Source organism: Cetorhinus maximus, chromosome 1, assembly GCF_964194155.1.
Source record: "Cetorhinus maximus chromosome 1, sCetMax3.hap1.1, whole genome shotgun sequence".
Lineage (NCBI taxonomy): Eukaryota > Metazoa > Chordata > Chondrichthyes > Lamniformes > Cetorhinidae > Cetorhinus > Cetorhinus maximus.
Genome location: NC_135879.1, coordinates 170,418,052 through 170,442,529, shown reverse-complemented (window position 1 = coordinate 170,442,529; position 24,478 = coordinate 170,418,052). Strand labels below are relative to the sequence as shown.

Here is a 24,478-nt window from a genome sequence, read left to right as displayed (position 1 = left end):
TGAGATCTGGCATGTTTAGTATTCACCAAATTTTCACATAATTGAGTTTGCTCCCAGTTAAAATTCCCCTTATTTCCATTGTATGATGAAGGAATCTTGTATCAATGTTGTCACTGACAATGGAAAATACTGATTTGTCAGCGCAATCTACAAAAAAGTTTCAGAAACTGCTGCACTTTTGTCTCTCACTTTTTCTATAATTCTGTAGTTTCAAATATTAAGTAAATTGACTTGGCAACTTGTAATTGCAAAGCTGTTGTGCTTTTGGCTTCTCAATGGATAAGTGTATTGCCCAGAATGTTAATGAATTGTAGATCAATGATACTTCAAGGATTGATTCTGGAGGGTGTTCGGAGTTAACTTCTACCTGGGGCAGCAGCTGAGGGGCTAAACATGCTTTTCTTAACCTTGAGCTAGAGTAGGGAAAAATTGGCAAGTATTTCCATTTCTGATCACTGTCCCATGATCCCGACTGAAAAGTGCATGCCTGTGTAGATATCAGATGAGGACATGTTTGAACTTTGCTGTGATGCTTCTACAACCATTTCCGGAGTCCTGTCCAAACCCTGGCCTAACCTGTCATCTAGATCCTGGGTGCAGGAGCAAGACTTCAGCAGTGGGAGGGCACTGTTGTAGAACCATGGCAATGGCCCCTGGCCACCAGTTGGAAGGGGGCATTCCTGGTCCTCCTGGATGACAAAGAAACATAACATAAAGAACTAAAAATTGGTTTGTACTGTTTTTCAGGTGAGCAGGGTGTTGATTTGCGACCTGCCCATGTTGGTTATAAAGGAGATAGAGAGAAGGCTCAAGTGTTACGGATTTGGTGCTGGAGACCTTCACAACAGAGTTGAACAGGGAGATAATGGCATGCTTCCACAGGGCCCAGAAGGGACTCAAGGGCCACCCTCAGAAGGGATTGGGAGCAGGTAGCTAGGGAGGTTAATTCTCAGTGTCTGGATCCGCGGACCTGGCAGCAGTGCCAAAAGAAATCTAATGACTTCACATGAGTGGTTAAGGTCACTGGTTAAGGCCATGTTCACATGACATTGCCTACACACCACTTCACCAACCTCTCACTGCTCACTACACCACATCACTCACCCAGTAGCACTTCCGGGTGCTCAGGACTCATTTCTGACATCCAGATAGTCCACCTCACCCACCCATCAATGCTGCCAGACTCACCCCCAACTGTTAAGCACCTGTGGCAGGCACATCAACCAAGCACAGTGCTACATTCTTCCTTCTCTCTTGAAGGATAAGGTAGCCCTATGATCGCTGATTCACACTGGCTCTCGCTTAAGCAATGCCTAGATTTTAAAATTCCCATCCTTGCTTTCAAATCCCTTTGTGGCCTCACCACTCCCTATCGCTGCAATCTCCTCCAGCCCCACAACTCTCTGAGATATATGCGCCCATCTAATTCTAGCCTCCTGCAGACTCCTGATTTTAATTGCTCCACCACTGATATCTGTGTCTTCAGCTGCCTAGGCCCAAAGCTCTGGAATTCTCTTTCTAAACCTTGCTAGCTCTCTCTTCTCCTTTAAGACGCTCCTTAATGCCTACCCTTTTGAACAATCCTTTGGTCACCTGTCCTAATATCCCCTTATACGATTTGGTGTCAAATCCGATGAAGTGCCTTGAGAGGTTTTGCTATATTAAAGGAGTTATGTAAATGTAAGTTATTGTTGTTGTCAGGGGAGCACTCCTGCTCTTCCTCACTCCACAGGAAGGTTTTTCAAAAATAAATAATTTAAAAAAAAACTTACCTTCAGTTCATGGCTTTAGGGGCTGTTGAAGAACTCTGAGCAAAGCAGGCCTGATGTCCGCCCACTCACCAGAAACAAAATATGGGCCTGATGAAATTAGCAGTGAGCTGTGCACCTGCACAAATCTTGTGCACGCTGTCACTGTTAAATTGATTAGCTTTGCGCTTGTATTTGGGTGTAAAACAGGCACAACGCATACCAATTTCTACCCCAAGCGTGTCAATCCTGGGAAAGAATGTTAGTGCAGGAGGAGGTGTGATTTGTCTTACAATATGAGAATGTAGTGAGGTGGAAGGGCTGTAGGACTGTGTTTACAATTCAGGAGTTGGGCGGAAAAGTTCAGATAAGCAGTGATCTCAGTAGAGTCAATAATAGCAAAGTAGTAAAGATGTGTTGGACATTGCAAGCTCGAGGTGAGAAAGTGACTGACTATCAGATTAACCAGTTTAATCTGGATTGATTCAATGCTAACGCTTGGCACAATTAGGTTCCTCAGCTCAGCACTTCTCTTAATCTGAACTCTACAAAATTCACTGTTCTCACGCTTGGCTGGTGAGGGTAAAAATAAAAGTCAGAAGTTTTAGTATGTTCTGCAAAGAGGAAATTCTGCCTCAAAATGATAAATTATGCATGTTATTCATATGTCTCTTTTTGTTTCACTTGTCAAAGAGCTTCAGTTTTAATCTCTGGATAAAAGCCAAATTTGGTATTTAGCACTAAAGTGAAAGAGAATTGATTACCAAATTATGTTGGCATTGCGATTTTTTTTTAGAATATTTATTTTGTCAATTGATAGGATAGTTTATTCACCAATAAGACTGGAGATTTATCGTTCCTGCACTTTCTATTCAATAATTGTTCATTCCTGCACCTTATATTCCATATTTGTAAGGCTCTATTGTCCATCAATTTTGCTTAGAAGTACCTTGGCTGGGCTGGTGGTAATACAGAGCTCTAGCTGAAAAGGAACAAAGAAGCCATATGGACTGGTCCCATACCACAGAACACCATTTCCTGAACAGCTGACGGAGATTTGCTCTGACAGCAAACTGTATTCCAGTCTGCTCCAGCTCATGCAGCAAACCTAAAGAGGCAACAGTGAGAGCTGCACCAGAGATCTCCCCATAGAGCTGGCAAGGGAAAAAGTAATCATTTATATCTAGCATATGATGCCAAAATACTCCAAAGTTAAAGTTCACTGAACAGATTGATGTAATTCCTTTATTTAAAAACATATAAAAGATTATAAGTGTGTGTTCTTAAAAAAAAATTACAGCATCAGATAAATCCCTATAAGATTGTATATTAAAACACATGCCAAACAACAAATGCAAATTATTTTAAATATTTTGAATGAGAACATGAAGAAGAGCAAATGCCCATTTGTCTGGTAGGCATAGCAAAAAATGATAAATAATGTTGACCATTATTCAAGGCTTTGTTTGATGTTAAAAGCAAAGAAAGAAGAATACAGTGTAGTCTACTTATTAATTGGTGAGTTAACAAATTCTTCAGGTTAATTTCCAGCTGGTAAGTCGATATGGTGTTTAGTAATGGTACAAGTTCAATTTCGTAAGAAATCTGATATACTTGAGTGCCAATTCAAACAGCTTCGTTGACTCATATTGTTGAAAGCATCAGATGAACCAAGTAAAATACTAGTAAGTCACTGACCACCTTTCTGATTAGTTTAAAGATGTACATAATCTATTAGAATATCAGAAAGATAAATATGATTTTTAAAAATCACTTTAAAATATATTCTATATTCTGCATTTTTTACACAGTTAAGGATTACAACACATTTAATGCAACATTTTTAATAGAAGTTCAACAAATCTAGTTCTGGAACCTTCAGCCATCAGATGCAGCACCTTCAGCTAATAAAGCCTGTTTCTCAATCTGCTGCAGTTTATATTTTGGTTTTCATAATTATGCATTTGCAGCTGCCCATTTTGCGTACACTAGTGAATATGTAGCAATAATACAGAAAGTATAAAGTGGTAATTTTTCTCAAGAAGCATGCATGGATTGTGCAGCAGAACCAAATCTGTACGAGAAAAGCATGCAATTCCATTAATATTCTATACTAAGCTCTTACCTACCAAAGAATGTGTTTGGGATTTGGTTAAGACATCAGCCTCTAGTCCTTGAGACATGAGGGTAGATTTTCCAATAACTCTTAGATGGTTAGAAAAGCTCACCTGAAGTGAGATGTGCTTGTGTACCATCTTAATCCCATTTTGCACAGCTCCTAGTGCAGCTATTTAATTGTACAGGAAGTACATTAGTGGTGGAAGTAGAGAAGTGCATGTATGTGAAATTTAAAACATTCTGAATAATGACAGCAAGGATCGAACTAAATGGACATAAATTCTTCACATGCGAGCAAAGCCCCAAAAAGTCCTTCAATGCATTATAAGTCTTTACCATGGCTGAACCTGAAAGCTAAGAAGTGAAGGGCAAAAGTGAAGAAACAGGAAAGCCAAAGTGAAGGCATGAGCATGAAGGCAACAAATGGAGCAGGTCATCACTCCAATTCCTATTTGATGGTTGTTGAAGTGGTTTTGTGTGACCCTGTTTCGCACAGCACAGCACCATCCTCAAATGTCAGAATTGCTGTATGCTTGGAAGGATATGAAGACAGGTTTGAGGTCTCAGCTGATCAGTACTGTCACTGACTGGATCGGGATCCACTTCACGTCAGCTGTAGGTGGTCTTGCAGTATATGAACCAGTTATGACTGGCTCTGAAGATATTATTGGAATGACCTAGGTACGTGTGCTCAATCTAGTTATGCTGGCTGATCGCCCTGGCGCGTCTTCTTTCATGCAGTAGCATTTAAAGCACGGAGCAAGCCTTTGGCCTGGTGGTGGCATTCCCAGCTCAAGATCAGAAAGTGCAAGGTTTGAAACCTGTACCAGACAGCAAGTGGAGAGTGAAGCTCAGGCTCTGAATTCTGGGTTGACAGGTGGGGATACTCAGTCTGGTTTGTGTGGATGCCCCCACTTCCCACCAATTTAAAAAGTTTTGAAGTCTCACAAAATCCTTAGTATTGCACTAACTACCCAACTGACCATTATATGATGATTACACCATGGAAGGAGTGATCACGTTGCCTGTGAATCCTTCCACTATTTCATGTTCACCTTGTGGTGCACAGTGTGAAGATATGACAACTTACATCATAGCATGATTCTGGTGCCACTGAAGAATCATCCAGGTATGTGGGTTAGTCAGACTTTCACATGCCATTGAATCTGCTATGGATACGTTCCTTGAGAACTACCAAAGCAAGGTTGGTGCTGCGGATGTAGGCGCAAAGGTACTAGTAGATTGGCACAGAATACCCTGGTGTTGCCTAAATAACTTGGTATCTTTCCTTTGCTTCTCCTATTTTTGCAATATTGATTTTACAGGGATACAGTTCAACGGGTGCCAGGCTCCAAAACCTCATAACTTAGGGGTGTTGACATTAAGTCAGCTCAGAGGACAGGGACTAGGGCCTTCTGCTTCGTATGGTTTAGTGTCACACCACATATCAGTTACCGACTAAGCAAATAGGGGTTATGGAAAATAACTCACAACTCTCTATAATGTCTGATAAAAGAACAATAGATCTTCTCATAAACAATCCTCCTCTCACCTCTAACTTTTAGACTTTCTTCCCTGAGTAATCTTTCTTGGTTTTGTTTTACCAATACTACTATGCTTATTACTCCTCTAACTCTTCTCCATTATGATCAAATGTACTGCTCTGTTATGTTCTCCACTCTCCCAATTCCTGACTGCATTGAAATCAATGTTCATTGCTTTGTCCTCTACTTTAACTCATTGGGCCAGGTTTTCAAGGAGTCGGGGAGGCTTTGCAAACCTTTAGAAATGCTGACCCTGGAGGCATTCCTGACTCTACTGACCTTTAAAAATGGTGGATGGAACCTGGATGTGGAAGACCCGCCTCCACTCCCAACAGCCTCAAGTTTTGCTAGTGGGGGAAGGGGGCGGGTCATGGCTCACACAGGATGGAAACCCAAACTCAGTGGGGCAATTTGAGCTTAGTGCTACGTACAAATACACCCCATTTTGGCTACGCCAAGGGTCATAACCCACAATATGAGAGTTTACTATTTATGAAGCACACTCTTGAAGGGCGGAAAAGTTCTGTTTAAGTGTAATGATCTGAAGTTTTGTTTAATTGCCCGCCCTTTAAACATGAAAAGAAAAACAGGCTGAAGCTGTCAGTGAGACTTAATAAAAACCCTCTGCTGCATTGTTTTGATTGACAGGTCATCTGATGTAGGTTAGAAAAAAATCTATCATCTGGTCATGCAGTTTCAATGAGTTCTTTGTTGACATTTCCCCAAGGGCTATCGTTCTGAATGCTTTACTTATGTCAAAAGCTACACAATTATTTCAGTGGGGGGGTTCCGAGTTTACAGTTCCGAAGAAGAGTCATATTGAACTCGAAAAGTTAACTCTGTTTCTCTCTCCACAGATGCTGCCAGACCTGCTGAGTTTTTCCAGCATGTTGTTTTTTCTGAGTTCACAGTTTAATTGATAGTTTAAATAGGCTATTAAAGGATTAGTTGTCTTTGATGTGGGTTCTTGAAATAAGTTTGTTTTTATAAGAGATTAACCACCTGAGGAGATTTCAAAACTTTGAATGGGTTTCATGAATGGAGTTTTTTTTTCACCATCAAGTGTGTAGGAGTAAGAGCTGTATTAGACTGTTAGAAGCTTTTTCCATCTCCACATAGCTCCTGAGATCTGCCCGCCTTGAATACTGGGTGAGTGGCTACGGAGGTTGCATGGGGAATGTGAGTGGGCATGAGTTGGCAAGGTGGTGAAGGTATCAGGGACCGGGAGGGAGTGGTTGGGGCAGGTGACAGGATGTGAGGGGTGAGGGTTAGAGGTCTTCACAGCTTCTAAAATTACTGGGATGATGTCCCACAGAACCAAAGTGGGCCTTCTAACCAGCCTATCTCAGCATTCGCCCGCCCCCAAGGCCACCTAGGATCTGCTCCAGGGGGTCAGTGGGCCTGACTCGATCCAGCCCTGGAGTGAACATTAGGTCTAATAGGGCCCTTTAAACCAAACTGAGTCTGCCAAGTTGGGAAATTTCCCAACTCACCTTGATTTTGAAAGTCCAGTCCATTTTCTTCCTAGATCACAAAACATTTAAACTTTTTACTTCCCCTGAAGTCTTCTCTCATCCTGCTATCTACTTGGATGTTAAAAACCATGTCTGGTGTCATCTAGCCGCTAGTCTGAGTTACTTTGTCTTCCTGCCTACTCCTTTTTACCTTGTGGTGTCCTTTTAACCTTGCGGTGCCCTGAAATACAGGCCTTGGCCTGTCAGACAAAATGTAAGAACATCAGAGTGAAACAAATTGTATATTCAACAGGCATATAAATAGTAAAAGGTTAGTAAGAGGAGAAGTTGTGTCGATTAAGGAACCAAAAGGGGATTTACAGATTGAGGCAAGGAGCATGGCTGAAGTAACAAATGAGGAATACAAATAGTAAGTATTGGAAATACTCAGCAGGCCAGGCAGCATCTGTGGAGAGAGAAACAGAGTTAATGTTTCAGGTCATGGTGACCCTATTTGCCTCCACCAAGGAAGAGGATTCTGCCAAAGTCACAGTGAAAGAGGATGTAGTTGGGCTACATGACGGACTAAGAGTTAATAAAGAGATGTGGATGGAGTGCATCCGAAGATGCTGAGGGAAGGGTGGAAATTGCCGAGGTACTGCCAATACTCCTTAAATATGGGGGTGGTGCCAGAGAACTGGAGAATTGAAAATGTTACACCAATGTTTAAAAAAGGGTATAGGAGAAACCCAACAACTACAGGCAGTCAGTTTAACCTCAGTGATGAGAAAGCTTAAATGATAATCCAGGGACAATATTAACAGTCACTAGGATAAGCGTAGACTAATTAAGGAGAGCCAGCACGGATTTGTTAAAGGCAATGCTTTATTAACTTGATTGAGTTTATTTGATGAGGTAACAGATAGGGTTGATCATGGTAATGTGGTTGATGTGCTAGATAAGGACGACCAATAGGTTTTTGTTAAAGTGCCACGTAATAGACTTGTCAGAAAAGTTGAAGCTCATGGAATGAATGGGACAGTGGCAGCATGGATACGAAGTTACCTGAATTATAGGAAATATAGTAGTGGTAAATGGTTGATGTTCGGATTGGAGGAATTGGGGATGTATACAGTGGGGTTTTGCAGGGCTTTGAACTAGATCTACTGCTTTTCTTGGTATATGTTAATGACCTAGACCTGGGTGTTCAGGGCAGAATTTGCAGATAACACAAAACTGTGAAGCACTTTGAACTGTAAGGAGACTTCAAGAGGACAAAGACAGGCTGGTGGAATGGGCGGACACGTGGCAGATGAAATTTAAGGCAGAGAAGTGGGAAGTGGTCTGTTTTGGAAGAATTAGGAAAGGCAATATAAAATAAGGGTACAATTCTGAAGGGGTGCAGCAGATAGGCAACTGGGAGTATATGTTCACAAATCATTAGTGATGGCAGGGAGGCTGTAAAAGTGGTTAAAAAAATCAAATGAAATCCTGGGCTTCAGTTACGTGGATAGATTGGAAAAGCTGTGGTTGATATCCTTAGAGAAGAGGAGGTTTAGATGAGATTTGAAAGAGGTGTTTAAAATCATGTGGGGTCTAGAAACAGTAGATAGGAGAAACTGTTCCCTTTTTTTTATCCATTCGTGGGATGTGGGCAGAAGGATTGAGAGCCAATGAACAGCAATTTAAGGTGGTTGGTAAAAGAATCAATGGCAACATGAGGAAAAGCTTTTTTACACAGAGAGTGGTTAGGAACTGGAATGCACTGCTTGAGAGTGGGTGGAGGCAGATTCAATCATGGCTTTCAAAAAGGAGTTGGATGATCACCTGAAGAAAAAAAAAATGCAGGGCTAGGAGGATGGGGTAGGGGAGAGTGGGACTAGCTGAGTTGCTCTTGCAGAGAGCCAGCACGGCCATGATGGCCAATTGGCTTCCTTCTGTGCTGTAACCATTCTCTAATTCTATGAACCGTATAATTGTATTCTGTAAATTACATGGCCATTACCTGCACTTACTGTAAGGCATACACATTTCTCTAATTATTAATCAAATGATTACTCTCTGCTCATTGCAAAGTAACCAGCTCATGCAAACAACAAAATATTGAGGACTTTGAAACTACCTCTCTATCTATAACTCTCAGCTCAACTTAAAATATGTACTAAAGTTCAATATAGCAATACAGAAAAGTGGAATTTGGAAAAAGGAAAGGCTAAGAACTTTTTTTAAACAGAATTTTGCCTAATAGGGATTAGCTTCCCAAGGCAGTTCTGTGCTGGTCATGGGTCAGTAGGCAGATGTTAGTACCTCCCAAAGCTCCACTACCAATAATGACAAGGGCAGCAGATTTGGAGGAACACCATCACCTCTAAATCCAACTCCAAGATATGTCCCATTGTATTGTGGGCATTCTTTTTTCTTTATTCTTTCTTGGGATGTGGGCATTGTTGGCAAAGCCAGCATTTGCTGCCCATCCCTAATTGCCCTTGGACTGAGGACAGAGAGTAGTTAAGAATCAACCATATTGCTATGGGTCTGGAGCAACATGTAGGCCAGGCTGGGTAAAGACAGCAGATTTCCTTCTTAAAAAGACATTAGTGAACCAGATGCGTCTTTATGACAATCAAAGATAGCTTCATGGTCATCATTACTGAGACTCACTTTTTATTCCAGCTTTATTCATTGAATTTAATTCTACCAGCTGCAATGGTGGGATTTGAACCCATGTCCCCAGAGCATTACTCTGGGGCACTGGATTACTAGTTCAGTGACATTGCTACTATGCTACCATCCTCCAACCCCTGCCACCCATTCCTCCATCAGCACTGGATCAAAATCTTGTAAATTCCTATCAATGATCATTATAGCAGCACAATCAGCAGACAAATGGCAGCGTTTGAAGAAAGGCCACTGACACCTTCTCAGAGCGACTTGGGATGGACAATTAAAAAATTTCAATTTGTCAGTGTTACCACATTCTGCGGACAAATTAAATAAAACCCTGGGCAGAATTTTTCCCTTGATGGGTGGGCGGGCTCCAGCGACTTGGCAGCGGGTGGGCAGCCGATCGCCGCTGCTGAAACGGGCCCCGCCGCCATTTTGAGTGGGCCGCCCGACGGGAAGTGCTATGCACTTCCTGTGTGGGGGGGGAGGGATTCCCCAACTGTCAGATTGCGCTCTTTCACAAAAGAGCGCACATCTCCCTGAGACTAAGTGCTGTCTCAGGGAGAGCGCTGAAAATTTTATAAACTACAAAAATAGAAAAATAAAAAAATTATTAACATATCTCCCTCATGTGACAATGTCACGTGAGATGGGACATGTTAATAGATATCACAAACTTTATTAAAGTTTTTTAAAACAGACATGAAACCTCATCCCGCCAGTGGATGAGGTTTCATGTTTTATCAGAAGCCCGCTGGGGCTCCTGGCCTGCCCACCAACCTTAAGGTTGGACGGACAGGTGTTTTAATTGGTTTAATTACCCTGTCAATGGCCTCAATTGGCCATTGACAGGTTGGGTGGGGGCAGACAGATGATTTTGCTGTGCCCCCTGCCTTCCTGAATATTTAAATGGGGCTGGATGACATCGGGATTTCCCCCCGACGTCATCCTGCGTCATTTTCGCGTTGGTGAGCGGGCCCTGCCCCCATCTTGCCGACGGAAAAATTCTGCCCCCTGTTACTAATGCAAAAAAATTCAGCCATGAATAAAACTGAAAAACAAATGAAAAAGAAAATCAATTTCTTCAGCAATGTGAAATGAAGGTTACTCAATACTCATTAAATCATGTTAAAGTGTTTTTGGCATGCTTTCACATTGTCACGTGGCAGCAATGGTCTCATGTAGCATTTGAAATTGAAAGACGCATCAGTAAAGCATTACCAAATAACATTTGACATGGAGTTACATAAGGAGATATTCAAGGAGGTAGATTTTAAGGAGCTTCTTTAAGAAGGAAAGGAAGGCATACAGATAGACAGGTTTAAGGATGGATTTCCAGAACATAGGGCCTAGACCAAACAGCTGTTGCCAATAGTGGATCAATTAAAATCACAACGCTCAAGATACCAGAATTGGAGGATTTGAAAAGGTTCAAGTTATTTCTCAAACACTCTGTGAAAAATAATTCCGAGTTTTAAGGGTGGGCAAGTATATATAACCTTTTTTTATTAACTCAAAATTATATAGGGTGGCATAACACTGCCTAATATCCTCTGGAACCTAGTGAGTCACTGGAAAATTGGCATCGTTTTCTTCGGTGCAGATAAGACATCTCAAGCTCATACAGTCTCTATTGTGTGACATTGGAAAATCCACTCTTAATTTCTGGGGAGTAAAATTGGTGTAAAAATATTGCATATGGTATAGAAGTATATTTTTCCAACAGGGTCATTCGCAACCACTGTACAAGAACAGAATAGATAAAGGCACTTTAAATATTTAAGTACAGTGCTATGTTTAATAAAATTAGTTCCAGTCCAGTGTTCTAACTTTTTAAAATATGTATCCGTGGGAAAAATTACTTGCTTTTTAAAAATCTGTAACTTGAAACAAGTTGGGAGGAAAAAATTCCTGTCTTGCTAATTATTGCAAAATATGTATGTGAAAAGGAAATATTGTCACTTTATGCATACACCAGTTTCTCCATCAAAATTAGTGAAGACAGGAATTACATCCCTATAATTGATAAAGTAACAAACTCATTCTTTAAATACAGCCAAAAGTAAATTTCCCTCACAACTTATTAATTTCTCACTGGTATATATTAATCATGTGTTTAAAAATTCCATTTGCATTCCTTTAATCTGAAAGTGAAAAATTTCATGCTGGTGCAAAAGTGGATACTACTTGTGGTTAATGCACATTGTTGAATTAGACGAGTGACAGTTTTGAATTGCATCGAACCTGAACTATACCCGGACCTTGGGGCTGAATTTTATGGGGGGCGCATTGCTCATCCCGTTACAAAATTTGGTTGCTTTAAAAAGAGGTAGCCCCACAGCAATAATGTGCAGCAGGCGCCTAAAGAGACAAAGAGTGGGACTTCTGTCCTTCAGCAGGAGGAAGTCCCAATCTGATTGGCCGGCAGCTCTAGCAGTCCCTGTAATGCTGAGACTGAGTATTGTGTGCTGCTGGAACAGCAAGCAGGTTCCGGAAAAGAGCAATGGATCCTGGACTAAGATAAGTGCTGGGTTTTTAGGATAGGAAGGGATTGGGCACCCTAGAGAGGGGGCGAGGAGGATGGGGTGAACGGGTTTTGGAGGGCAGGCAGGGAGGCATAAAGTAGGGTATCATCTTGGGCGGGGAGGGGGGGTGGATGCCTCTGATACACACAGGGAATCCCTTGAAGGATGTACCTAGCCCTTCCTTCCCGCTTTTTCACCTCGGATATTTAAGAAGCTCAATTGGCTGTTAATGATATTTATCAAACTGGCAGACAAGCTGCTGATTTCAGCGCCCGTGCACCTACCATATCCCAGATCAGGGGTGGACGGGAAGGCGGTGGGCTCGACACCCATCATGTTTTACTTGCACCCCCCCTTCCGAAAACAGGCCCGGCGGGGAGCCATAAAATCCAGCCCTTGGAGTACTTTATGTCGTCACACAGTGACAAAATGTAGAGCAAACATTCTGATCCCAGTGCTGCTCATCCCTCACCGTTAAAAGCACATTACAAAGATCCACTCCTGGTAAAAATGAAGGGTGGGATTTTCCAATCATTGCAAGCAGAAAGGGAAAATTTGCAGTGGTCAATTTTCCCAGGAAAATCCCAGCCGAAGGCACCAAGCTTTTGAAATGCTTATATTTCAATATTGCATAGTTATCACAGATACAACCTGGAAAAATTTTTAAAATGCAAGTCATCTAATTTTAAATGAAATCTTAGGTTTCACTGATTCTTCTAAGGCCGGGATTTTCCGGCCCTGCCGTGGTGGGACCCGCTGCCGAGGATGTGGCGGCCCAGCCAAAAGTCCACTGATTTCTGGTGGGGCCGGGCGATCCTGGCAGCGGGCGGGTAAGGAAAATCCCACCCTCAGGGGTCTCAGAGAATTTTCAAGTGTAGTTAAATTAAGCAAATCTAGATTTTGAAAAGGGACTAAATATAATTTCTATGGTAGCAGATCTACTAAAAAGGGATAGAGTCTAAGGGTCAGGAAGACTCCACAGACCTTTAAAAATGGTAGGGGTGGGACCCGGATGGAGGATTTGCACACCCATTTCTGACAAATCCAATTTTTGTGGGCAGGTCTGGGGGGGGGGGGGGGGGGGGAGCTGCGAGGCATTCACATTTGAGGGAAACCCAAACTCAGCAGGGCCATTTGAACTTAGTACTGCGTTAAACAGACCCCAAATTAGATACTCCAAGGGCTTTGACCAGCCATGTGGGACTCACGAATTTATGCAGTAGGTGTAAACACGTTTGAAGGGTGGATAAGGTCTGTTTAAGTGTCATGATCTGAAGTATTGTTAAATCCCTGCTCTTTAAACATGAAATAAAACACAGGCTGAAGCTGTCAGTGACAGTTAATAAAAAATCCTCAGCCGCACTGCTTTGCTTGACAGGTCATCTGGTGTGGGTTAGAAAAAGAAATCACCATCTGGTCGTGCAGTTTCAATAGCATTCTTTGTTGACATTTCCACAAGGGTTATTATTATGTCACTATGAAAGCTTAGCTGAGTTTCAAAAGCTACAATTATCTCAGCAGGGGATTCTGAGTTCATAGTTTGAAGGATGGTCTAAAGAGGCTATTAAAGGGTTAGTTGTATTTGATCTGGAATCTGAATAGAAGTTTGTTTATTTTTACAACATATTATCAATTGAGGAATTTAAAGGCATTTGGGTTTCATGAATGGGAGTTTTTCTCACTATCAAGTATGTAGGAGTGCAAGCTGTATTAGATTTTCTTTTCATCTCCACATGGCTCCTGAAGTCTGCCCATAGTGGATACTAGATGAGTGGATATGGAGGTGGCATGGGGGTGGGGGGGGGGGGGTGTGTGTGTGGGGGGGTGCACGGTGATGGGTATTAGAGGCCTAGGGGCTATGGAGGGTGGTTGGGGGGAATGAGGTGGTGTGAGGGGTGAGGGCCAGAGACTCTAACAGCTTCTAAAGTAACTGGGACAAATTCCCAGAGATCTGAGACGGGTCTCTAACAAACCCGCCACAGCATCTCCCTGTATCTGCTTCAACGTTTGGTGAGCCTGACATGATTCCACGCCTGCCTCCCTAGAGCAAAAAACCGAAGCAGGTCTGCCAAGTCAGGAAATTTCTTGACTCGAGCTATCCGCTCAGGTAGCAAAAATCCAGTCCTAAGGTAAGGAGTGTTGGATTTCAAAGCATGATGGCAACCTGTTAAAATACTGATTTTAAAAATTGTTGTGTACAAATGCTTTTTTAAAAGTTATTTTCTGAACTCACTTTATCAGTGGGACTTGCAAAAACGCTGTGTAGTCACTTTCTGGTTCTGAGCATTTGTTGTAAAAATTAACATTGAATTGAGATCCCATCAGCAATTTGTCTGTCTTACTCTCTATCCAGCAGGGTTCCTAGTGGGTAAAAGTAATATCTTGTTTTGTTATACCCAGTACTGATTGTGCCTCAAGGTAGGATGGGTTGTGCGACAATGCTGCACCATCTCTGCATCAATCTGATTACAATTATAAAGTAGAGTTGAGGTTTCTTTTGAACTGGTGATTGTTGTGGCCATTTGGTTATGTCTTTCTATTGGTGAAGGACTAGAGGGGCCACTTGTATTAAGACGGGTGACTCTGACAGCTGGAACTGTTGGGCTCCTCTCCACTGGTTGAAAGGTTGGACTGTTTGTTCCACCATTATTGGGGCAATTACTAATCAGAGGTTTGTGCTTCGGTTTCTTTTTCTGTTTTATCAGAACCACAACAATGATGATGATGATAAGCAAAAGTGCTAGAAAAGCTATGGGTAAAGTTATCTGAAGAGAGTTGGGATCCTGAATGAGTTGAGCAACTGGCTTTCCATTGACTGGTTCTGTGGTAGTCTGTTGTACAAAACTTGCCAGTGTCACATCCAGGGCAAAGGCAGAAGTATTACTTTTGCGATTCCCCCAGCGAGATTTGTTTTGCCATCGTGGCACAGTTTTAGCAGGCGTTAGAGTTGTCACCTCTGTTTGAGTTCCCAGTGGTAACTGTCCTGAAATAGTTGGCATATGTGAATTAAAAAGTGATGGATTTTCATTTGATGTTATGTTTAGTACTTTGGAGCCATTAAATGGAATAATGCTGTATAGGAAGGTACCTTCAGCTGGTTGCACATTATTTGCTGTCAAAACAAATGTGAAAGAGTCATTCAATAAGTCTAATCCGGTCATATTGGCCTCAACCTCAAGCAACAAAAGACCGAGTTCGATGTCTTTCTGAGTAAAAATCTTTGCAACTTCTCTGTGACCTCTGAACGTGTGGCTTGGTAACATGAGCCTGCCATACGATGGGAATTGTTTTACTTCAAACTTGGGAATACTGGTTGTCTGGTTGGCCAACTTACTGGCATCCAACATAGTTGTTCCAAATTGATAGGTAGTTCCAGTGGGAATTTTGAAGTCTTTAGCCATTTTCAGCAAAGGCCTTACCATAATGTTAACCACCTGCTCAGACACATTACTTTCAGAAGTCAGCACTGTGAACTCAAAACTATCTTGTGATGCAGACAAGTTGGTCATATGATAAGTCAAATGTCCTCTCACAAGGTCTTCCTGCTCAAAGGAAGTTACACTTTTGTTTCCAATCATTATATGTCCGAATTGTGGAGGGTTAGTAATTTCATAACGTATCACTGTAACCTTTCCATTAGTTTCTGCAGCCAAGTGTTCATTGTTGATGGTAGAAATACTTTGTCCCTGTTGAATCTCTAGCTGACTGTTATTTATAAGCATGATCGTAATAGGTATAACCTCCAGATTAAATAATTTGTATAATGGCCGGTGTTTACCATCAGTGACACTGAAGTAAAAAACACCAGATGATGAGCTTCCATCTTGAACAAACCAAATTTTACCATCATTGATATCAGCCTGAGTGAAATGCTTGATAGACAAATTCAGGTTCGCTGCTGTTGCTACATAGCCATTATTGGGTCCGCTGATAATGCTGTATTTGATTTCTTCTGGTAGATTATCTAAATCGACAACATTTACATTGTCTGAATTCAGTGCAGCGTTGTATCCCTGCACTACCTTCAAACTGGGGGCTTTGGTTTTCAATTCTGGAGGTTGATCATTAACAGGGGTAATGGTAATATTGAACATCTCTTGTACCACTTCACTGTCATTCAAGGGCCTTGATGCAGCTTTGCTTTTTAGGTTTAACCATGCAGCAAAGGTAAAATTATCCTTAAGACTTTCCGAGTCATCATGTAAGTAGGTTATTCCATATTTATTAACAATAAACTGAGAAAAATAGGGTTTCTGCTCAGTGATGTTACGCTCACCAACAACAATCACACCGTGACTAGGCAAAGCTATTACTTGATACCATACTTCATACAGTGAGTGTTTGGATTCTGGAAGCTTGACCATTAGGTTTGCAGCATCCAGCTTAAATTTGTCAATTAGTATCCTTTCACCTTCTGTAACAACAGCACCTGTTGAGAACAAAAACTGCCTTAAGTAAAACAAACTATGCTGAGTTATACTTTGCATTTATGTAGTACCTTTCATGTCTTAAGGATATCCTTGCATGCTTCATACGATTGATGTTAGTTCTGAAGTAGATTCACTGTTGTTTTATAGCCAAAACTAACAGCCAACTTGCACACAGCAAAGCCCCATAAACAGCAATAGATAAATGATAAGTTTTAATGATGTTAACTGGGGGATAAATATTGATTAGGATACTGGAAGAGCTTCCCTGCTTTTCTTTAAATAGTACAATGGAATCCTTTACATCCACTGAGACAACAGATGGTGTCTTGGTTTAGTGTTTCATCTGAAAGATAATAATGCAGCAATTCTTCATTAATGAATGGAGATGGCAGCCTAGATTATGTATTGAAGTCCTGGAGTGGGGCTTGAGCCACAATCTGTTGGCTTGGGTGAGAATACTAACATGGAGTTGAGCTAATGATGAACCCAAATTGAGTCAAATTCATAATTATGAAGATAAAAATTTCATGTATTGCTTAAAATTTGTCATGGAGTTAGTATTTTCACCGTCAGAGCAGGAGTAGCTCTGAGAACAGATATTGCTTTTCTGCTGTATCCAAACAAATTCAAACAATTGAACCCTGCAGCATAGGAATAGCACTAACAGTTAACTTTGGTCCCATGTTGGTTACTTATTGCAGTGACCAAAGGCTTTGTTTTCAATTGCCTGTGGGGGTGAGGTCAGGTGTGGGCTGCTTTGAAAATAGTACTCCCGGATGGTGCATCAATCTTCCGACACATCCGGGATGCACTGCTATTTTCAAAGTATGGGTGGGGGGAGGGGCAACCTGTTCGCCTACAATTAACTGCTCATTAAGCTTCTTGAAGAGCTTGGGCTGGGGAGGGCAAGAAGACAATTTTCTATCACAGGTTGAGAGAAGTGATCAATCTGGTGCACATTAGTGCACTACTGTCTGGTACAATACAGGAAGCAATTAAATGATGTAGAAATATGTTTTGAAAAAAGGGGTTATTCACATAGAGCAGGCCTAATACCTTTTCACTGAACATTTGGACACTCGTCTGCACCATGGGACTGCTGCCCATTGATCTCCTGCCTCCTCCATTCTGCAAGGCAAGGGCAAGCCCAAGCCCAGAAATGGTTGCCGTCTGCCTTTCAGCATTGGATTCTGGAGTCTGATTCCACCTCCTGGCAGCAGCCAGTGCCACTAGTGGGGCACTGAGCTCAACTTGGCCCAATTAAAAGATCTGTATATTAAAATACTATCCTGTCAGCAGGTTCCCGACCCCAACTGAAAATCAAGCCCGAGGAACCAAGAGGGAATGGAATGACAGGCAAGTCATCTAAGATGGATCAGAGAACATCTTGTTCCAGAAAACTGTCCCAAATACATTCAAGAAAGGCATTGTTTTTGAGACTTGAGCTGTTCTGCCTCCCCCAGTCAGTATGAAAATTAAAGTCTCCCATTTTAACCACTATGTATTTGCACAAGCTTCCCTGATCTCCACATTTGTGCATTCTGCTACTTTATTATTGTTATCTGGAGGTCCGTAAACAACTTCCTCCAAATCTATTCATCCATCCTGCCTGTTTCTACTATCTACTCAATAACAAAATAAAATTCAAGGCAGGTTTATGTTAATAGATAAAATTTTGATATAACAAGACTCCATTGCATTTAAAAAGAAATACACATCATCTAAACAAACAATGTTTTTGATTAAATGAGAGAAGCCAACGATGGACAGACAACATCAATCAGGTTGTATTCCTTGCTACTGGCTGAAATGATAGGATGTAAACATCCTAGGATGTAAATCCTAGGATAGGATGTAAAATCTAGGATGTAAACATAAAATGCTGGAAATGCACAGCAGGTTAGTCGGTATATGTAAAGAAAAAAAAGACAGTATCGTTTCATGTATTAATTTCATCAGAACTGAAAATGATAAGCGGGTATTGTAGTAATTTGGAAAAAAAGAGGGCAGGGGTGAGGGGGAGTTGAGAAAGAAGCAACAGATACTCCAATCTCAGATGGAAAGTTGTTTAGTTAAATGATCTGTGAACCATTAGACAGAAATATATTAGATAATATAAAAAGTTATCTCAGTGAGATAAAAATGTCATTTCCATCGTGTTACTCTGAGCCATTTTCCATCATCAATAGTCTGGGGGGGGGGGGGGCGTGGGTGGGGGGTGGAAGGCTATATATGGGTGTCACATTGGTGCAAAAATGTTATCTCTCTTTAAAAAACAATTAAGAAATTCTAGGTAAGAGCATAATTTTCTCATATATAATGAGAGTGTAGTTTAAACTAATACTTTTCTTCAACTACAATTTCCTTTCTCTTTTGATGAATGAACTGTAAAGTTGTTTGAGTAAAACCTGAGCTTTTCCCTTCAATTCACCTCGGTGTGCAACAAGAGAATGGCGACCAATGATGGGGAAAATACAGGTGAGGCCCAAAAGCCTTAAATTAAGGTAGGCTGCGCAGCTTGCTTGGATACAGCAGGGAAAATGCTGCCTTAAAAGAGATAATGGGGATGATTACCCCTGTTCAAATGTTTGTAAGTGGAGGTTGGACAAATTCAGAATCAAGCATAACCACAGCACTCTACGTACACTGATTTGAAGAAACATAGTCATTAAAGCTACTCTGATATTTTTATCAAATATTTAGAAGCTTCTCTGTCTAAGCAATTTCTTATTACTGGAATTGGGGGTGCAGTGGTCTTGGACAGCGCACAAAATTAGTGATAATACATCAACAGCTGTTTTACTTTTGATTACAGAAAACCAATTTCACCTTCACTGTGTCAACTTAGGAAAACTGTATTTTACTAGTTAAGAAAATTGACCTTGGATTGGATTTTCTCAGGCTTTCTGCTGCTGAGTCACCATGTAAGGAAATTCAGCACTAAAATTTTTACAAATGCAAAAGAAGATCGTACGGAGAATGTTTGGCAGGCTCCAGTATTTTCATACTCCAGAGATGTACTTTGAATATCTCACCTGTATTTGCAAGTAGACAACTGGATCGCCCAGTGTTGTCATATGAGATAGTGACGTGAAACTCTTGAGGTTCCAAAGAGGCTGGTGGGGAAAACACTATAAACTGAAACGAGTCTTCAGCACTCCAGCCTATGGTGTCAGTGTGTGTGTGCTTATATGCAATCAAACCTTCATTTACCTGTAGGAAACAAGATAAATTAAATGGTACTTATAAAAAAAATAGGCTTAACTTCGTTAACTGGAAAGAGTCAACATTAAAAGTACAATACTGTAGCTTATAACTGTAATTAGACACTTTCTAATTGCCAGGATTTACCTAATTTTCTATGTTTCTGATATAATTTTACCTGTTTTATTAACTAATTTTACCCATTAATCCACAATTAAAAATGGATCAATGCCTGAGACAAATTTGTTGCTAAAAGCTCATGAGGATTCATGAACTTTATTAAAGCTTTGGCAAATTTATACACTTTAGTGCACCTTTATTAGAACTTTCAGAGGAAGGAATAATCACTTCTGCTGTGTGGGATAGCTAGGTGAGTGAGTATCTGACAAGCAAAGTGTGACATCCCAGGCACCAAAACACAGCATCACTTGCATATCTGGTGGTAAAGGCTGTGCAATGCTCATAAGTAACAAAGGTACCAAAGTTTTCAATGAAACAGTGCCTCAATAGCGAATGCAAAATAAAATAGATGTAAAACATCGTTGTCATGTATTTTGATATACATCTTCCTGAGCTAATTAGTGGAATTAGATGGAAGTAGTTATGATTATCAATTTGACTTTTCCTCTATGTCAATTCTCTATATCCCCATTTGTTTAATTTTAAAATAAATTAGCTGCTTGGACTTAAATCTCTGCATGTTTTTGTTTTATGGATACATACATTTATCCTTTCTTAATTAAAAATATATTTGTATTTGATCTATATTCTTAGATTATTTCAATTTAGTGATTTTCCCCTTGCTATATTTAATCAATGTATTATAAGCAATAGATAGCAATATAGATTTTTTTTCTTAATTCTTTCACGGGATGTGGGGGTCACTGGCAAAGCCAGCATTTGTTGCCATCCCTATTTGACCTTGCCAGGTAATTTCAGAAAGCAGTTAAGAGTCAACCACATTGCTGTGGGCTTGGAGTCACATATAGGCCAGACCAGGTAAAGATGGCAGATTTCCTTCCCTAAAGGACATTAGTGGGTTTTTATGACAATCAATGATAGTTTCATGGTTACCATTACTGAGATTAACATTAAATAAAAAATAGCATTTCAAGAAAATTAAAATGCTTAAATAAAAATCCCCATCAAGAGGTTTCTTCTCTCCAACATGCAATGGAAACATAAATGCAATATTTAAAAATAAGTTTACAATTTTGTCATACCACAATGCATAGATGAAATGTTATCTAGATCAAGGGCATAATGTAAAGCTCAGCCAGACAAAATGACTTTATAGGGTTTGTTTACTTATGTTGGTAACCAAAAAACACCTAGGGCTGAATTCTCTGGTCAGCGAGCGGGAGCGGGGCCCGCTCGCCGATGCGTAAAAAGACGCAAGCTGATGTCAGGCCAGTGTCCCGGCGTCACCGCGTGTCATTTAGATTTCCAGTTTGGCTGCATGCCCGCCAAACTGTCAAAGGCCTATTAAAAATTAATTTAAGCAATTAAATGAGTTGCCAGCCCAATCTTAAGGGCGGGATGAGGTTTAATGAAGTGTTTTAAAATTCAATAAAAATTTTAAAAAATAATTCTTTGACATGTCCCAGCTCATGTGACAGTGTCACATCAAGGGGCATGTTTTAAAAGTTTTTAATTACTTTATTTCAGTTTTTAAATATCAGACTGATCTCCATGAAGCACAGAGGCCTCAGGGAGATTTTTGCGCTCTTTCGCGCGCAGTGCAGGCCCCCGACTCAGGGAACCCCCCACCGCCCACACAGGGAGCACACAGTGCTTCCGGGCGAGCGTCATGCTGGGTGGGCCTTAAGTGGCCCGCCCACGTAAAATGGCGGCGCAGCCCCAATTGGAGGCGCCAATCGGGTTAGCACCCGCTCCCGCCTGCCCCTGCACAACCCCCCCGACGGGGGGAAAATTCTTCCCCTTAAAGTGAGCACAATACACAGGGGGTGATAGGTAGGGGAGACTTCCCTCGTTTAAACCTGCCATTAGCACTTCTGAAGTTGTGAGATATCTTCGGTGCTGGAAGGTCACAAATTATGCACTGAGAAGCAGCTTCTGGGAATGTTTAAGGTGGAGAAAATGGTTTAAACGTTTATATTTTGATCACAACCAGTTTCTAAAACTATTAGCAATGCTGAAAAGAAAAATTATTGTACAGTGATATAGTAACTCATAGTAGCTTAAATTATTACCAACGGCACCCATCCAACATGGTGGAGATTATAATCTACTGTAATTTATTGTTTAAATATCTAGGCATCAAAGTAAATGTATTTGTCCCTGGGCTCCTCCTGAACCATCCCTTTAAATTTATGTTATTAAGGGCAGGATTCTTAGGTCGGTGAGCGGGGGTGGGGCCCGTTCGCCGACGTGTAAAATGACGCAGGATGATGTCGGGTGGAACTTCCAACGTCACCCTGAGTCATTTCAATTTTCAGGTCGGCGGAGGCACAGCCAAATCAGCTACGCACCCGCCAACCTGTCAATGGCCTATGGAGGCCATTGAAAAACTAATTAAGGTCGTTAATGGACCTGCCCGTCCAACTTTAAGAAAAAGCATGAAACCTCATCCACGGGCGGGATGAGGTTTCATGAGGGTTTTAAAATTTTTAATAAAGGTTTGACTGAAAGTGATGGACATGTCCCAACTCATGTGACAGTGTCACATGAGGGGACATGTCAGGAATATTTTGTATTTGTCTCTGTAACATTTTTAAATTTGGTGCCGATCTCCCTGAGGCAGCACTTAGCCTCAGGGAGATCAGTGCGCTCTTTCGTGCACATGTATGAAAGAGCACACTCTTGGCTGAGGGAAACTCGCCCGCACAGTGAGTGCATAGCGCTTCCTGGCGGATGTCATGCTGGGCGGGCCTTAACTGGCCCGCCCACGTAAAATGGTGGCACGCCCCCAATCGAGGGTGCTGATTGGAGGTGTGCCTGCCCGTGCCTGACCTTGCATTTCCACCCCCAACTGGGGGAAAATTCTTCCCTAAGTCTCTAGAAATGCACAGGCCACTTTAGTGCTGTGGGTTTTTTTTATATTCATTTATGGGATGTGGGTTTCGCTTGCTGGGCCAGCGTTTATTGCCCACCCCTAGTTGCCCTTGAGAAGGTGCTGGTGAGCTGCATTCTTCAACTGCTGCAGTCCATGTAGTAGTGTAGGTACACCCACAGTGCTGTCAGAGAGGGAGTTCCAGGATTTTGACCCAGCGACAGTGAAGGAATAGTAATATGTTTCCAAGTCAGGATGGTGAATGGCTTGGAGGGGAACTTCCAGCTGATGATATTCCCATCTATCTGCTGCCCTTGTCCTTCTAGATGGTGGCAGTTGCGGCTTTGGAAGGTGCTGCCTAAGGAGCCTTAGTGAGTTTCTGCAGTGCATCTTGTAGATGGTACACACTGCTTCTACTGCCCATCGGTGGTGGAGGAAGTGAATGTTTGTGGAAGGGGTGTCAATTAAGTAGGCTGCTTTGTCCTGCATAGTGTCAATCTTCTTGAGTGTCGTTGGAGCTGCACTTATCCAGGCAAGTGGAAAGTATTCCATCACACTCCTGGCTTGGGCCTTGTAGATGGTGGACAGGCTTTGGGGAGTCAGGAGGTGAGTTACTCGCCACAGGATTCCTAGCCTCTGATCTGCTCTTATAGCCACAGTATTTATATGGCTAATCCAGTTCAGCTTCTGGTCAATCTTAACCCCAGGATGTTGGCAGTGGGGGATTCAGCAATGGTAATGCCACTGAATATCAAAGGGCAATGGTTAGATTCTCTCTTGTTTGAGATGGTCATTGCCTTGCACTGGTGTGGCGCAAATGTTACTTGCCATTTGTCAGCTCAAGCCAGGATATTGTTCAGCTCTTGCTGCATTTGGACATTGACTGCTTCAGTATATGAGGAGTTGCAGATGTTGCTGAACATTGTGTAATCATCAACGAACATGCCCACTTCTGACCTTATGATGGAAGGAAGGTCATTGATGAAGCAGCTGAAGATGGTTGGGCCTGGGACATTAGCCTGAAGAATTCCTGCAGTGATGTCCTGGAGCTGAGATGATTGACCTCCAACAACCACAACCATCTGCCTTTGTGCTAAATATGATCCCAACCAGCAGAGAGTTTTCCCCCTGATTCCCATTGACTCCAGTTTTGCTAGGGCTCCTTGATGTCACACTCAGTCGAATGCTGCCTTGATGTCAAGGGTAGTCACTCTCACCTCACCTCGGGAGTTTGGCTTTTTTGTCCATGTTTGAACCAAGGCTGTAACAAGGTCAGAAGCTGAGTGACCCTGGCGGAACCCAAACTGGGCATCAGCGGGCAGGGTATTGCTAAGCAAGTGCTGCTTGACAGCACTGTCAATGACCCCTTCCATCACTTTACTGCTGATGGTAGCAAAACATTGTGTTGTGCGCACATACATACATCTGCTGCTATTGAAATGTGGGATCATAGGAAAAATAATGCAAAGTTCAACAGCCTGTGCAGTGCGAGATCAGCATGCTCCACCCAAACTGATCCAGGACAGTGCTGGCATAGGAAAATCTACTTTGTATTTATTAGGTTGAATAATAAGATGTAGACAAAGTTATCTCTATTTTAACAGCTGCAGTGCAAATTTAGCTTTGTTGGTTTCTGGTCACAGAAAAAGAAATGCAAATGTTGAATGGAGATGTTGTTAAGAAACACAAGTACTTACCTTAATTTTAAATTGGCATTCGAACATCGGGAACTTGTGTCTCCTGCACATGCGCTGGCCAGGAAATGGCCACATGTGCTC

The 24,478-nt window shown here is 41.7% G+C and overlaps 1 protein-coding gene across 1 annotated transcript in view; it reads right to left on the bottom strand.

Annotated features, from left to right (window-relative positions):
• Positions 1 to 13,942: 13,942 nt before the first annotated feature.
• LOC144685388 (chondroitin sulfate proteoglycan 4-like) overlaps positions 13,943 to 24,478 on the bottom strand; it is a 142,499-nt gene continuing 131,963 nt past the window's right edge. Inside the window, exons 9-10 of the mRNA XM_078549800.1 lie at positions 19,519 to 19,696; positions 13,943 to 16,482 (exon numbers count right to left, since the gene is read on the bottom strand). Of these exons, the coding sequence (XP_078405926.1) occupies positions 14,444 to 16,482; positions 19,519 to 19,696 (2,217 nt within the window). The 3' untranslated portion in view covers positions 13,943 to 14,443. The remainder of the gene's footprint in view (positions 16,483 to 19,518; positions 19,697 to 24,478) is intronic.